Genomic DNA, 14157 nt, shown 5'->3' with positions numbered 1-14157 from the left:
TTATTAATAGATTAATCTGGATTACTAATTGAAACTGGGAAACAAGCTTGGGATAGCAGGAGGACTGGCGTGGATCCTGGGGAATGTTGCGGGTGGAACCTATAATTTATAAATTGGAGAGAGACCTGGTAATGGGAGCCATGTAGTTTGGAATTTGGGAAATAGCAACATGGCATTGACGCAGACTTGGAAGTTCTGCAAGCCAACTAGTTTTTACAGTATAAATATTTCAGATTAATGTTAACAGGGAAAATTAATGCAATTAGAAGCAATGACAGAATGGGATTGGAATCAAAATATTTCAGCACAAAAACAGACTATTAAACTCAAAATATTTTCCTTTACACTAGCTGCTTTGTCTACCAATTCTACTCCTTGGTGGGCTCCCCGGCCCTTTGATATTTCATTTTTTTCTACTGTCGAAGGGAACCACTATGGTACAAATTTAATTTCTATCCCAAGCAGTTTCAGCTTCACATGTCAAACTTTGGAAGTTAGAACAACTTTACGAGAAGCAATAGTACAGGTAAAAACATTTCATTAATCAAAGCAGCAAATTCAGAAGTTGTTTCTTTTACACATGTAGCTGCCTCATTCCCCCAAGTAGTGCTGGTCACAAGTCAATTTAGATGGGAAATGAAAAACATATTCTATACACTTTGCAGAAGAATTTTAGTACCACCTGGCATCGAGAATATACACATATATGGGGATATACACATTACTGGTATGAGCAGAACTGCATTCATTTAGGTCCCTATAACTAGTTCATTAATTGTATCTAATCACAGGCAACACAGAAAAGTTAACTTGCCAAAAGTTTAACTAGTTTTGTTGCAGCTTTTACCTGAGATATCAAAGTGTTTTATTGAAATAGCCAGATCTAATAAAGGGTTGGTAATAAGCTGGCAAGTTGTACCAAGACAGAAAATACCAGAACCACAGAATTCTGGTCTAGCAGTCGGCTCCCTCACTACACATCTCTCCCTCAATTGTGGCCAAAACAAAATTTAATAGTTTCTTTCAGAACTGCTTTTCACCTGGAAGTAACAACATAAGACCTGGAAAACAGGCCATTCAATCCAGTCAGTGCTGACATTATTCCTCCACATGAGCAAACATAAATATTTAACCACCCTGTTACTATTATTCCTTCATCCATCTACTCAAGCTTTTCTTGAACACCAATATACTTTGTCTCAATCATGAGCCCTGAAATAAAAATGTTAACGACAGGTATGTCAACTTTACTTAAATCTGTCAAGAGAGTGTTGTGTCACCATTCAGTATAAGATGAAGATCGAAGTTGCCAATTTCTTCTCAGTAAAATTTTCTGTACACTGGCAAACATGTGCTCTAAAACAAGTGGAAGCTCCTCAAGAACACTCCAATGGGAAAAATGAGAGTCTACTTTGCTTAAGAGAGATTTAAGTTTTTTATGGAAATATTTAAAATTTTAGTTATGGAAAAGGAAAAAGGCGAGCTGCAAAATATGGTTTTGGATTGGGGAAAGGCAGGTTTTATTAAAATAAAGACAGGATCTGGTCAAAGTAGATTGGGAACAGCTTCGTGTGGGAAAATCTACAGCAGAGCAGTGGAGGGCATTCAAAAAGGAAATGGAGAGAGTACAGGCCCAACAATTTCCCTTTCGGGTGAAATGTAGGAGCAACAAGCTCAGAGAATCCTGGATGTTGAGGAATATTCAGGACCGGAGAACAGAAAAAAAAGAGGGGATTTTAACAGGTACAAAGGGAGCAAATCAGAAGAGGCATTACTTGATTACAGAAAGTGCGGTGGGGAGCTGGGGGGGGGGTTCTCAAGAAACAAATTAGGAGAGCAAAGAGGAGGCATGAAAAAGTACCAGCGCGAAGATTGGGAGAATGCCAAGATATTCTGAGTATATAAAGGGGAAGAGGATAATTAGGGAAAGAGAAGGACTCATTAGGGACTGGGGGGGAAATTTGTGCATGGAACCAAAGGACATTGGTAGGGTGTTAAGTAAATACTTCATATCTGTCTTCACTCGGGAGAATGAGAATATAGGTAGAATTCAGGGAGAGAGACTGTGAAGTTCTTGAACAGTTTGACATAGGGAGTGAAGAGGCATTGAAGGTTTTGGTGGGCTTAAAAGTGGGCAAATCCGTAGGTCCGAAAAAGTTATATCAGACTGCTATACAAGGCAAGGGAGGAAATCACAGGGGCTCTGACCCAAATTTTTAATTCCTCTCTGGCCAAAGGGGAGGTGCCAGAGGATTGGAGGATAGCTTTTAAGAAATGATAGAGATAAACCAGGGAATTATAGACCAGTGAGTCTCATGTCAGTGGTAGGGAAACTATTGGAGAAAATTCTGAAAGACAGAATTAATCTCCACTTGGATAGGCAAAGTTTGATCAGGAATGGGCGGCACGGTAGCACAGTGGTTAGCACTGCTGCTTCATAGTTCCAGGGACCTGGGTTTGATTCCCGGCTTAGGTCACTGTCTGTGTGGAGTTTGCACATTCTCCTTGTGTCTGCGTGGGTTTCCTCCGGGTGCTCCGGTTTCCTCCCACATTCCAAAGATGTGTGGGTTAGGTTGATTGGCCATGCTTAAATTGCCCCTTAGTGTCCTGAGATGTGTAGGTTAGAGTGATTAGTGGGTAAAATATGTAGGGATATGGGGGTAGGGCCTGGGTGGGATTGTGGTCGGTGCAGACTCGATGGGCCGAATGGCCTCTTTCTGTACTGTAGGGTTTCTATGAATAGTCAGCATGGCTTTGTCAGAGAAAGGTCACGCCTAACAAATTTGATTGAATCTTTTGAGGTGGCGATCGGATCTGTGGATGAGGGTAGTGCAGTTGATATAGTTTATATGAATTTCAGCAAAGTCTTTGGCAAGGTCCCACATGGAAAAAGGTAAAAGCACATGGGATCCAGGGTAACTTGGCATGTTGGATCCAAACTGACTTAGTGGTAGGAGAACGTGTGTGTGACTGGAGGCCAGTGTCCAATGGTGTACCATAGGGATCAGTGCTAGGGTCCCATAGCGTTCGTGATATAGATGGTAAGGAAGGGGGGCGGTAAGGAAACCAAGGGTTAATATTCATAGGTGTTGCTTGGGTTGAAAATATGGAAATTGCAGAACACTGTGAAGCTCAGAAGAAGAGGGGGATATGGGGTACTTGTCCATAGATCCCGGAAGGCGGCAGGACAGGCAAAATAGGATAGATAAAAAGACATGGGATACTTGCCTTTATCAGTTGTGGCATAGATTACGAGAGCAGGGAGGTTATGTTGGAGCTGTACAAAACTTTGGTTTGACCACAGCTGGAGTAATGCGTGCCGTTCTGGTCACCTCATTATAGGAAGGATGTGATTGCACTGGAGATTCACCAGGATGTTGCCAGGGATGGAGCATTTGAGCTATGAAGAGAGACTGAATAGGCTCAGGTTGTTTTCTTTAGAGCAGAGAAGGCTTTGGGGAGTTGAAGGAACAATAACGAGGGGGTACAATTTTAAGGTGAGGGGCAGGTGGTTGAGAGGGGATTTGAGGAAAAGTTTTTCACCCAGAGAGTGATGAGAGTCGGAATACACTGGTGGGAAGGTAATAGCGGCTGGAAACCTCAGTCTTTAAAAAGAGCACTTGAAATAACATTCAAGGCTATGGATCAAGTGGGATTAGTGTAGATTTAGTGTAGTATTATCAGTGCAGACTTGATGGGCCAAAGGGCCTATTCTGTACTGTATGACTCCAAGAGCTTCAGTTGTGGAGAGTAAAGAGATGGATACTATTTTGTGCCAGTATTTCAGCAAGATGGTGGAAATGTACATGCACTAGAGTAGAACAGAAAATCTTGTTTGAGGTAACTGTAGAAAACAAATTAATTTTTAAAAAGCAGAACTGTGGACAAGATGCTGTCCCTCAATGGAATGCACTCAGAACTATTGAAAGAAGTCAGACAGAATATATTGAAGGTTCAAACCACATTTTTCTAATTCTCAAATATGCCAGTTGTGCCAGGAACTGGACGGAAGTAATAATGTGTTTAAGATAAATCAGATAACTACAGACCAGTAATTTGACAAAATGTGGGCAAACTCTTGCAATTCTTGAGGACATTCAAAGTGTGAGTTGTCTTAGATAACTGGGGTCACCGTGGATTTGTTAAAGGAAAGTCATGCTTGCAAATTTAAATTTATTGGATTTTTTTGATGAAATAACTGACCGGGTAGACAAATGCATACAGTAGAAAAAGTGCACATGGATTTTCATAAGGCATTTGATAAAGTGGCTCATAGGAGTCTGGCTATGAAAATTCAGGCACACAATAAAAAACGATGCAGTCAAGAGTGTAGCAAATTGACTGATGGCTAGGAAACCAAGGGTTAATATTCATAGGTGTTGCTTGGGTTGGAGAAAAGATGCAAATGGCATAGCCTAGGCTCAGTGTTTTCCAAAGCATGTGATTTAGACTTTGAGATAGGCAGCAAAACAACCAAATTTTGCTAAAGATACAAGTGTAAAGGCTTTGACAAAAGGGCAAGGAAGATTGCAAAAAGATTCCTGGAGGACAAAAGACAGTGGGATTATACAAGCAAGAAGTGATGCATTTTGGGAGGGTAAACGAGAAATGGGAGTATGGAGTCAATGGGAAGGTGCAAACGAATAGAAATACCTTGGATGGAAAAAAGAACTTAATTCTCGGAATCAAGTGCAAGTAGATAAAGTCATTAAAAGAGTCAACAATTTTGAGTCTTAGAAGTAGGGGCATGGAACACAAGGGCAAAAAAACAAAATCTACACATGAAAACAATAAATGACAGTTACAGTACTGTAAATTCGTAACTTAAGATAAAGCCAGGAATGAGACACTGTACTTGAGGACAGTGAACTATATCCAGAAGTGCAGAGAAGGCCAGAGCATTTACAGAGTTTTTTTTAAACATAAAAAATTTTAATAGGGGGAAATCTATTTCTACTGTTTGGGGAATAGGTGGCAAGGGGTCATCAATTTAAGCCTGTTATTAAGAGGGGGGGGGGGGGTGGAATACAAGACTTTTCTTCATATCAGATCATGGAATGCCCTTATCATAGGGAGTGGTTGAATTTCGAAGCACAACATCATTTAAAGGAAAGATTAATCGATACTTGAGGCTGAGGAATGATCAGGAGAGTGTTAGGTTTTGGATTACCCTGGCAAAGCACCAGCACAAAAATAATAGGTTGAATGTTTCTCCATGCTGTAAACCCAAGTCTAAGTAAAAAGAAATAGTACTACCTGAAATGGACAAAAAATCCCTAACTTTCAAAAGGTCACAAGCTTTCCAAGGCCCTCAAGTAATCTTTAATGGTTCAGTGCTGTCTAGAAATTCTTGGTAACACTATAAGCACTCTTACCTGAAGAACTCCTTATGACAGGCCAAGCAGTTATTAACTATTGGGTATATGGAGGCCTTAAAATAGTAATTTTAATATTCTTTAAATGTATATTACCACAATTTCAAACGCATTTTAGAAAGTAAATCCAAGAGACACCTGCAATTCAAATTTCAATTATGGAAACAGTCTCAAATCCTTTTAGAATATTCAAATATTTTTCGATATTACTGATTGCAGTGAAGAGATGGTTAATGGAAATTATTCCAATAGAAACAGAGATAACCCTTACCTATTTCATCAATTTCAAATGATGGTATCTCAAGATGAGTTTCAGCCTCTGAGGTGAATGAAGTTTGGCTCTCTGAAGCTCCCTCCTCTTTCCGAATTTTTGAGGGAGGAAATGCCTCTTGTTTATTTAGTGGGTTGGTGGGACAAACCGTTTGAGGATTGTCTGAAATACTTCTTTTATGTCCATTAATAGAGCTCACTTGCTCATCTGGAGGCAACCTAACTACAGAACTCTTTACATGCCTTGGACTCCTGGTTTCAATAAGACTATCTACATTTGACTGGTTGGTTGATTTTACATTAACATCTAAATCAGCAGAAGTTGTACTGGTATGAAGACACGCCATAGGTTCTGAACACTTTTTCCCTTTTCTCCTTCTATGTTCTTCAACTTCTCTTTGGCCCAAACCACTTTTCGTTTCTAACTGAACATTGCTTGGACTGCTTAAAAGGTGCGAACACTTATGTAACCCAACGTTGTCACTAGTCCTACATTTAGGAGTTGATTTTAAAAAGCTAGAAGGAACGTCGGGTGCCTGAATGTCCTGAGACTTACAATTGGCTTGGTCAGAAGAATTGGTCATTTCTTTGCAAATAATCCTTGACCTCAGGTGAATCTTTTTAACTTCTCCATTTTGATCTTTCTTCCTTGCAGAAATTGCCAAATCACATGTTTGGAATGGAGATTTTTTCACTTCTTCCGACCTCCCTTCATCCTGATATTCCTGCGTTTCAGCAATTGTCTGTTTCACAAGTTGTAATGACTGGTCATACTGTGAGAGACTGTCATTTGAAGTGTCTGTCTGGGGCTTAAAAAGGTTTTTCCTTGGTCTTCCCACACTTCTTTTCCTGACGCTATTTTGTTCCTCTTTAACAGCAGTCTTCTGCTTTTTACCTGAATTTTGGGTTAACGTACATGCTCTGGTTAACTTTTTCACTTGTTCAACCTCTGGTGCTTTTTTGATACAAGATGCTTTCCTGCTACTTTGTTGAGTGCACACAGTCTCTTGTCCTCGAAGATAATAAAATCCATTTTGCTTCAGTGTACTTCCTGCTCCATTTGAACTGTGAACACATGAGTTCTTTTTATGCTCTTTTGAACTTAAAGCTCGAGTCTTTGCCATTACTGGTTCTTTCAAAGTCATTTGAGTGGCGTGACAGTTATTGTTTGCCAAAATATCCAGGGCAATTCGAAGTGCCTTTCTGTAAGTTAATTCTTCCACAGTTTCTTCATGAGTAAAGTCTTCCTTATATACTATTTTGTTTTAGAAAAAGAAACAAAAATTGATATAAATCAGAGCAGGGAAAACAACATTGCAAAGTATTCTGAAAATCAACAACGCACTCAAGTTGTGTATTAAGGTAAATTTTAAGCTTGTCCCGGCCATGATTGCTGGAAAGCTCCATACATTATGTGCCTATGTCAAGCATTATAAATGCACTCCCAATCAAGTTGGCTGATATAAAGTAAATAATTTTAGTGCTGTTATTTTTTCATGTTGATCCTACAGAACAGCCTCTTGGTCGGAGTTTGATGTGCAATTTGACACCTGGCTCTTTACACGAACCCATTCCTTTTTGGCCCAATCCCTAATAATGTGGGGGTAAATGGGACAAGAAGAATTCAAAAGAACTCAAAAGCAGATTTAAGTTTTTAATGCCTTGTTGTCTCCTCCCTCTCTCTCTCTCTCTCCCCCCCCCCCCAATCCCTATCCCTTTACCACTATTTATTGCTGCAGGAAAGATTTAGTGTGTGTTTCAAACCAAATTAACCCTTATGATGACATATGAAAAGCTTTCAATTTCCTAGCCTAAACGGAGACAAATACTGGCTTAGAGGCTTTAAAAAAATCTAAGGAGTTCAAGAGGATGCTATTAATCTCTCAAAAGTCAAACTTTTCCCTGTTTTTTTGCGAAGTGTCACTCAGATCTATTGGTCAGTTTATTGCTAGAGAGTAAATCCTTCAATTTACAATGAGGTTTATGCCATTGCTTGGGAGTAGGGGTTTATTCATGTCTGCTTAAAGTGCAGCAGGAGACTGGAATTGAACGAAGTCTCAAAACACCATGCTATGTTCAGTCTGCCATGGATTAGGATCATTTCTATTGATTTGGATCATTTCTATTGATTCGAAAGGGATGGCAATACTATATTCTATTATGTACCACAAGTTTGCCCCTCAAATAGGAAAGAACTCTCTTTGACATTACCATACGGAAGCAGAATTTTCATCAAGCAATCTTTCATTACCCACAGCAGTTTCAACTGATCTAGATCATGTTATGGTCATACTGCGACCAATAACTATACATACACTGCAATGTTGAGCTCCACAGTATAACTTGCCTAACCTGCAGAGAATCAGTTTAAAAAAAAGCAAAGATCTAAATACAAAGGATTACATTTTTGGAAGGCCCCTACATGGCCAAGTTTGGTGAAACTTAGCTAAATATAAATTGTACACATGTATATAATTGAAAACTAAGGGCTATAATCAAAATGGAAAATGTTGGAAACACTCAGCAGGTCAAACTGCATTTGTGGAGAGAGAAACAGAGTTAACGTTTCAGGTCTGTGACTTTTAATCAGAAATAAAAAGGGAAAAAGGGGGTTGGGGCAGAGTAGAGCCCAAACACACTTTACAAGTGAAGCAGTGATTTACATGCACGTCTTTCTCAAACTAGTCTACTGTATTCACTGCTCACAATATGGTGCTCGCTACACTTGGAAGAGCAAATACAGATTGGGAGGTTTGAGGAATGCCTCCGTCCAGTCCGCAAGCACATGATCACAAGCTTCCGATCGCCTATTATTTTAATTCTCCACCTTGCTCTCATGCTGACATCTCTGTCCATAGCCTAATGCACTGTGTTCCAGTGAAGCTTGAGGAATAACACATCATCTCCAAGTGGCCCCTAAGGTTGGTTTAAACTATCCTTTCTGATGCTGATAAGTTTACTGTACATGTTTTTAGCAGTTCTGTTTGAATATGATTGTATCCCTCTAATTTGTGCTCTTATATATTTTTTCTTGCTAAAGCTTGCATGGGTGAGTAGTTGCCGAAGCTTAACACATATCACTGCATGAAATGTAATTTACAGATCAAGTGTAGCCATGGAATAAATACCTATACAAGTATCCACCCCATTAATTCAGACCATTGGAATGCAACAATAATCAACCATATATTAACCGCTTAAAAATTCCTATTCAAGTACTCACCCAAACCAGAGCTGATACTTTCAGCTTGTTTTTGCTCAAATGGTCTGGTGTCAATGTGCTTAACTCTTAATCTAAAATACAAACCAAATGTTATACTGTGCAGTTGCATGAAGCTGACAGTTTTGTAAAATAATAAAAAAGGAACAGGAGGCCATCCAGCCAGATGTCTGTTCTGCGATTCAATTAGATTGTTGATCGACAGACTAACTCTATATACGTATAGTAGTGAAAGTGTGTACAAAATGTTAATCATTTGTCAATGTTGTCGCTAGGATTTGAAAGTATAATGGTGAGCATGTGAAATTTCATTCTGTAGGTCCATTTGAAGTGTGAAAAAACATCCAGTACTACTGTTATAGATGTTAACTTTCCAAAGTTGCATTGCATTTGGAGTGGCCATCACAATTTGCTCAACAATATTAGTAGCGATGGAATAAGTTGAGGTAAATCATGGGGAGTACACAAAATTAACTAGCTTGCATGAAAAGCTTCCTTTGAGACATATACAATTACACTAAAGTAGCCTGGTTGTGATCCCAACTGGGTTAAAAATGTCAAACTGATCTGTTCAGAAATCAAGTGGGGATCCAATCACCATAGACACGTTGCTCATTGGCGGTCATGCTCACTGAAGGAGTGTGCAGCAGTATTCAATGAAACTGTCATATTGTGGAGTGACCAATAAATCAAAATCCTCCTTTGCAACATGCAAAAGTTGACATTCATTCACAGTTCTGAGTGCTAATCATGATACAATTGCATTATATGTAACAGTGAACAAAAAAATGTTAAATTTAGTCCCATCCTTTTATTTCATGCAATTTCCTAAGGAAATTTGATTCTTGGATAATTCTTGCATGACGATTTTCTGGATGTCAGGTGAGGACCTCAGGTAGTTAGAAAGAAAGAAGTCTTGCAAACTGAAATGAATATGACTACATATCTTATACTTACACATAAATACAATTAAAAGTATAAATTGGATTTTCTAGAACATTGCAACAGAAATTAAATAGCCTAGGTCTTTGCAAAATTTGTCATGGCAAGTTGAAATGTAATTTGCTACAATACTTACTGTTTATCCAAGCATATCAGTTGGACATCTAAACAATCGGACACGGCCTCAGATGTCGTATTGGGAGAAATGCCAGACTCCGACAATATCTTTTTAAAACAAGGAAAGAAAGTTACAACATGCATGCTATTTTTCTAAGTGGATATGACATGATCTAGACACAAGCTGCATTTACACTTTGGCAAGTTATGTTGCAGCTTTATAGAACTTTAGTTAGGCCGCACTTGGAATATAGTGTTCAATTCTGGCCGCCACACTACCAGAAGGATGTGAAGGCTTTGGAGAGGTTACAGAAAAGATTTACCAGGATGTTGCCTGGTATGGAGGGCACTAGCTACGAGGAGAGGTTGGAGAAACTTGGTTTGTTCTCACTGGAGCGATGGAGGTTGAGGGGAGACCTGATAGAAGTCTACAAGATTATGAGAAGCATGGACAGAGTGGATAGTCAGAAGCTTTTTCCCCAGGATGGAAGAGTCAATTACTAGGGGGCATAGGTTTAAGGTGCGAGGGGCAAGGTTTAAAGGAGATGTACGAGGCAGATTATTTTTTTTAACAGAGTAGTGGGTGCCTGGAACTCATTGCCGGGGGAGGTAGTGGAAGCGGATACGGTATTGACTTCTAAGGGGCGTCTTGACCAGTACATGAATAGGATGGGAATAGAGGGATATGGTCCGCGGAAGTGTAGCAGGTTTTAGTTAAATCAGGCAGCATGGTCGGTGCAGGCTTGGAGGGCCAAAGGACCTGTTCCTTTACTGTAATTTTCTTTGTTCTTTAGTTCCAAGTCAACTTCCTCATTTCTTTTAAAGAATAGTCGACAAGGTTTTGGTCAAGTCCGATGGTGAACAAAGTTTTTATATCATTCTTTTGATTTCTGATAGATGTTCAGTTGTACAAGTATAGAATTATGCCCTTGTATGGTTTCGGGAGAGGGCATTTAGTCACTTGCAGTAGAGCACAATGTGAAATCATCCACGAGTGGGATTACATCAGAAATAACTGACATACTTTCATCTCTAGTATGCATTCAATTTCAGAAAAATATATAGATTAAAGATTCCTGTTTGATGCAAAAAGCATTATCTACAAGCTGAGCTTTGGGGGTCTTGACCTAGTTCTTGGTGAGCTTTGACCTACAAAAGTGAACTGAAGTTAATTTAGAACACTAATTTTCAGATAGGATAGGGCTGTGGACCTTTGGTTTCAGTGTTCAGAAAATAACCTACACTGGTGCAAAACAGGGGCTGATATTCTCCCCAAAAAATTCTAAGTGTCAAATTTGCGTGAAAACTGGAGTAATTCATGCTGTTTTTTTTCACTGGGAGTTCAGAGAAGAATCTCCCACACTGCACTGCAGAGGTCACTAGTGTGTATATTATAAAGCTGGGGGCGGGGCTTATTCCCATTGGACAGGCTGGTAACAGTGCTGAGCGGGCCACTGCGCATGTGCCTGTCAGCGCCAGGATTGGCACATGCGCAGAGGCCTCTGCACTGCCAGCCTCCTGAGTGCTGGCCAGCCCCTCGACCTCTGCATTGCTGGCTCTGAGCCCCCCCAATCATTACCCAGCCCGCCCCGATCGCTGGCCTCCCTCCTTCCCCCACCAATACCGGCTGCAGGGTGGCAGCGGGACCCTCCACCTCCATCGATCACCCCACCAGACCCCACCCCCCATAGGCCCCTGATGGGAGGTGCCAAGATGCCCCCTGGGCATTAGCACTTTGCCCCTTGGACAAATAATTAGCGCAGCAGGATGGGAGAATCACAGCCAGGGTGCTACATGAGAGATTAGAACCAAAAATGTCATTGGGCAGAGTAGATTAATTTGCTCTGCCTCTTAGTGGGAGGTGGCAGCATAGCAGTAATGTCACTGGACCTAAAATTCAGAGGCCCAGGCTAACGTTCTGGGGATGCAGGTTCAAATCCAATCACAGCAGCCAGAGTAAAAAACCTTCTTGTTCACTAATGCCCTTAGGGAAGGAAATTTGCCATCCTTACCCGGTCTAGCCTACATATTTAGTAGTTTAGTAGGTCTCATGAAGAGGTTCCAAGTCTTGTACAGTTGGATATTAAGTGTTTATTGATGATTGATAACCATGTCTGTTTGTAGTGGGTATTCCCCATACAATGAGCCAACTGTATGCTTGCTTCTATGCAGGTCTGTCCAGTCTACAAATAACTCTAGTATGTATCCCTTTACATCACGCTACAGACAATACTGTTTCCCAGTCCCACATTAACCTGTACTATGCCAGATAGCCCTTATACTGCACCTCAAGTCTTTACTCAATGTATTTATATTCCTATTTCCACCCATCAAGTCTCCAACTTTATAAATTTAGATATTCTGAAGGCTTGACAATTCTGCCAGAACTTGTTCTGGTGACAGTTAGGAATGGTAGGCTCAGCTGATAAGTGCAAACTTTTAGTGGATTCTGATTTTGAGCTGTAGGATGGAATTTCATGGCCCTTCCAATCGGCAAGATCATGCTGGTCCCATGAAAGTCAATAGACCTTTGAATGGCTTGCTGCATTTTGTGGCTCTGCGCCTGCTAGGATGGGGGTCATAAAATTCTGGCCATAGTCTGTTTTTGCCGCTTGGCTGTCTTTCTAATTTGCTCAAGCGTATAGTGGGTGGTTTGACTCGGTGGATGCCTTGCCCAAGAGGAGTGTAACACTGGCTCCGATGTCAAAAGTTGATGAGGTGACCATTTACTGAGATGTCCTCATTCCAAAAAATAATCCAGGATCTTTCACCTCACCCAAGGAGGATGGCTGGGCTTTTTTCTTACTGAGATACCTCAATTTCATGGATTATTTTGGGTGTCTTAGAACATAGACATAGAACAGTACAGCACAGAACAGGCCCTTCGGCCCACGATGTTGTGCCGAGCTTTATCTGAAACCAAGATCAAGCTATCCCACTCCCTATCATCCTGGTGTGCTCCATGTGCCTATCCAATAACCGCTTAAATGTTCCTAAAGTGTCTGACTCCACTATCACTGCAGGCAGTCCATTCCACACCCCAACCACTCTCTGCGTAAAGAACCTACCTCTGATATCCTTTCTGTATCTCCCACCACGAACCCTATAGTTATGCCCCCTTGTAATAGCTCCATCCACCCGAGGAAACAGTCTTTGAACGTTCACTCTATCTATCCCCTTCATCTTATCCCCATCATTTTATAAAACTCTATTAAGTCTCCCCTCAGCCTCCTCCGCTCCAGAGAGAACAGCCCTAGCTCCCTCAACCTTTCCTCATAAGACCTACCCTCCAAACCAGGCAGCATCCTGGTAAATCTCCTCTGCACTCTTTCCAGCGCTTCCACATCCTTCTTATAGTGAGGTGACCAGAACTGCACCCAATATTCCAAATGTGGTCTCACCAAGGTCCTGTACAGTTGCAACATAACCCCACGGTTCTTAAACTCCAACCCCGTTAATAAAAGCTAACACACTATAAGCCTTTTTCACAGCTCTATCCACTTGAGTGGCAACCTTTAGAGATCTGTGGATATGGACCCCAAGATCTCTCTGTTCCTCCACAGTCTTCAGAACCCTACCTTTGACCCTGTACTCCACATTTAAATTAGTCCTACCAAAATGAATCACCTCACATTTATCAGTGTTAAACTCCATTTGCCATTTTTTAGCCCAGCTTTGCATCCTATCTATGTCTCTTTGCAGCCAACAACAGCCCTCCACCTCATCCACTACTCCACCAATCTTGGTGTCATCAGCAAATTTACTGATCCACCCTTAAGCGCCCTCCTCTAAGTCATTAATAAAAATCACAGAGCAGAGGACCAAGCACTGATCCCTGTGGCACTCCGCTAGCAACCTGCCTCCAGTCCGAAAATTTTCCATCCACCACCACCCTCTTCGATCAGACAGCCAGTTACCTATCCAATCGGCCAACTTTCCCTCTATCCCACACCTCCTCACTTTCATCATAAGCCGACCATGGGGGACCTTATCAAACACCTTACTAAAATCCATGTATATGACATCAACTGCCCTACCTTCATCAACACACTTAGTTACCTCCTCAAAAAATTCTATCAAATTTGTGAGGCACGACTTGCCCTTCATGAATCCGTGCTGACTATCCCGGATTAATCCGCATCTTTCTAAATGGTCGTAAATCCCATCCCCAAGGACCTTTTCCATCAATTTACCAACCACTGAAGTAAGACTAACCGGTCTATAATTACCAGG

The 14157-nt window shown here is 40.9% G+C and overlaps 1 protein-coding gene across 12 annotated transcripts in view; it reads right to left on the bottom strand.

Annotated features, from left to right (window-relative positions):
* LOC144479686 (uncharacterized) overlaps positions 1–14157 on the bottom strand; it is a 92735-nt gene that overhangs the window by 35822 nt on the left and 42756 nt on the right. For all 12 annotated transcript variants that reach the window (XM_078198708.1, XM_078198707.1, XM_078198712.1 and 9 more), the window contains 3 exons: positions 9944–10032; positions 8869–8939; positions 5647–6900 (listed from right to left, as the gene is read on the bottom strand). In XM_078198708.1, coding sequence (XP_078054834.1) covers positions 5647–6790 — 1144 coding nt within the window. In that variant the 5' untranslated portion in view covers positions 6791–6900; positions 8869–8939; positions 9944–10032. The remainder of the gene's footprint in view (positions 1–5646; positions 6901–8868; positions 8940–9943; positions 10033–14157) is intronic.

The sequence above is a fragment of the Mustelus asterias genome, chromosome 26 (assembly GCF_964213995.1).
Source record: "Mustelus asterias chromosome 26, sMusAst1.hap1.1, whole genome shotgun sequence".
Lineage (NCBI taxonomy): Eukaryota > Metazoa > Chordata > Chondrichthyes > Carcharhiniformes > Triakidae > Mustelus > Mustelus asterias.
The sequence above is the reverse complement of the archived record's forward strand: the minus strand, read 5'-3'. Positions and strand labels throughout refer to the sequence as shown.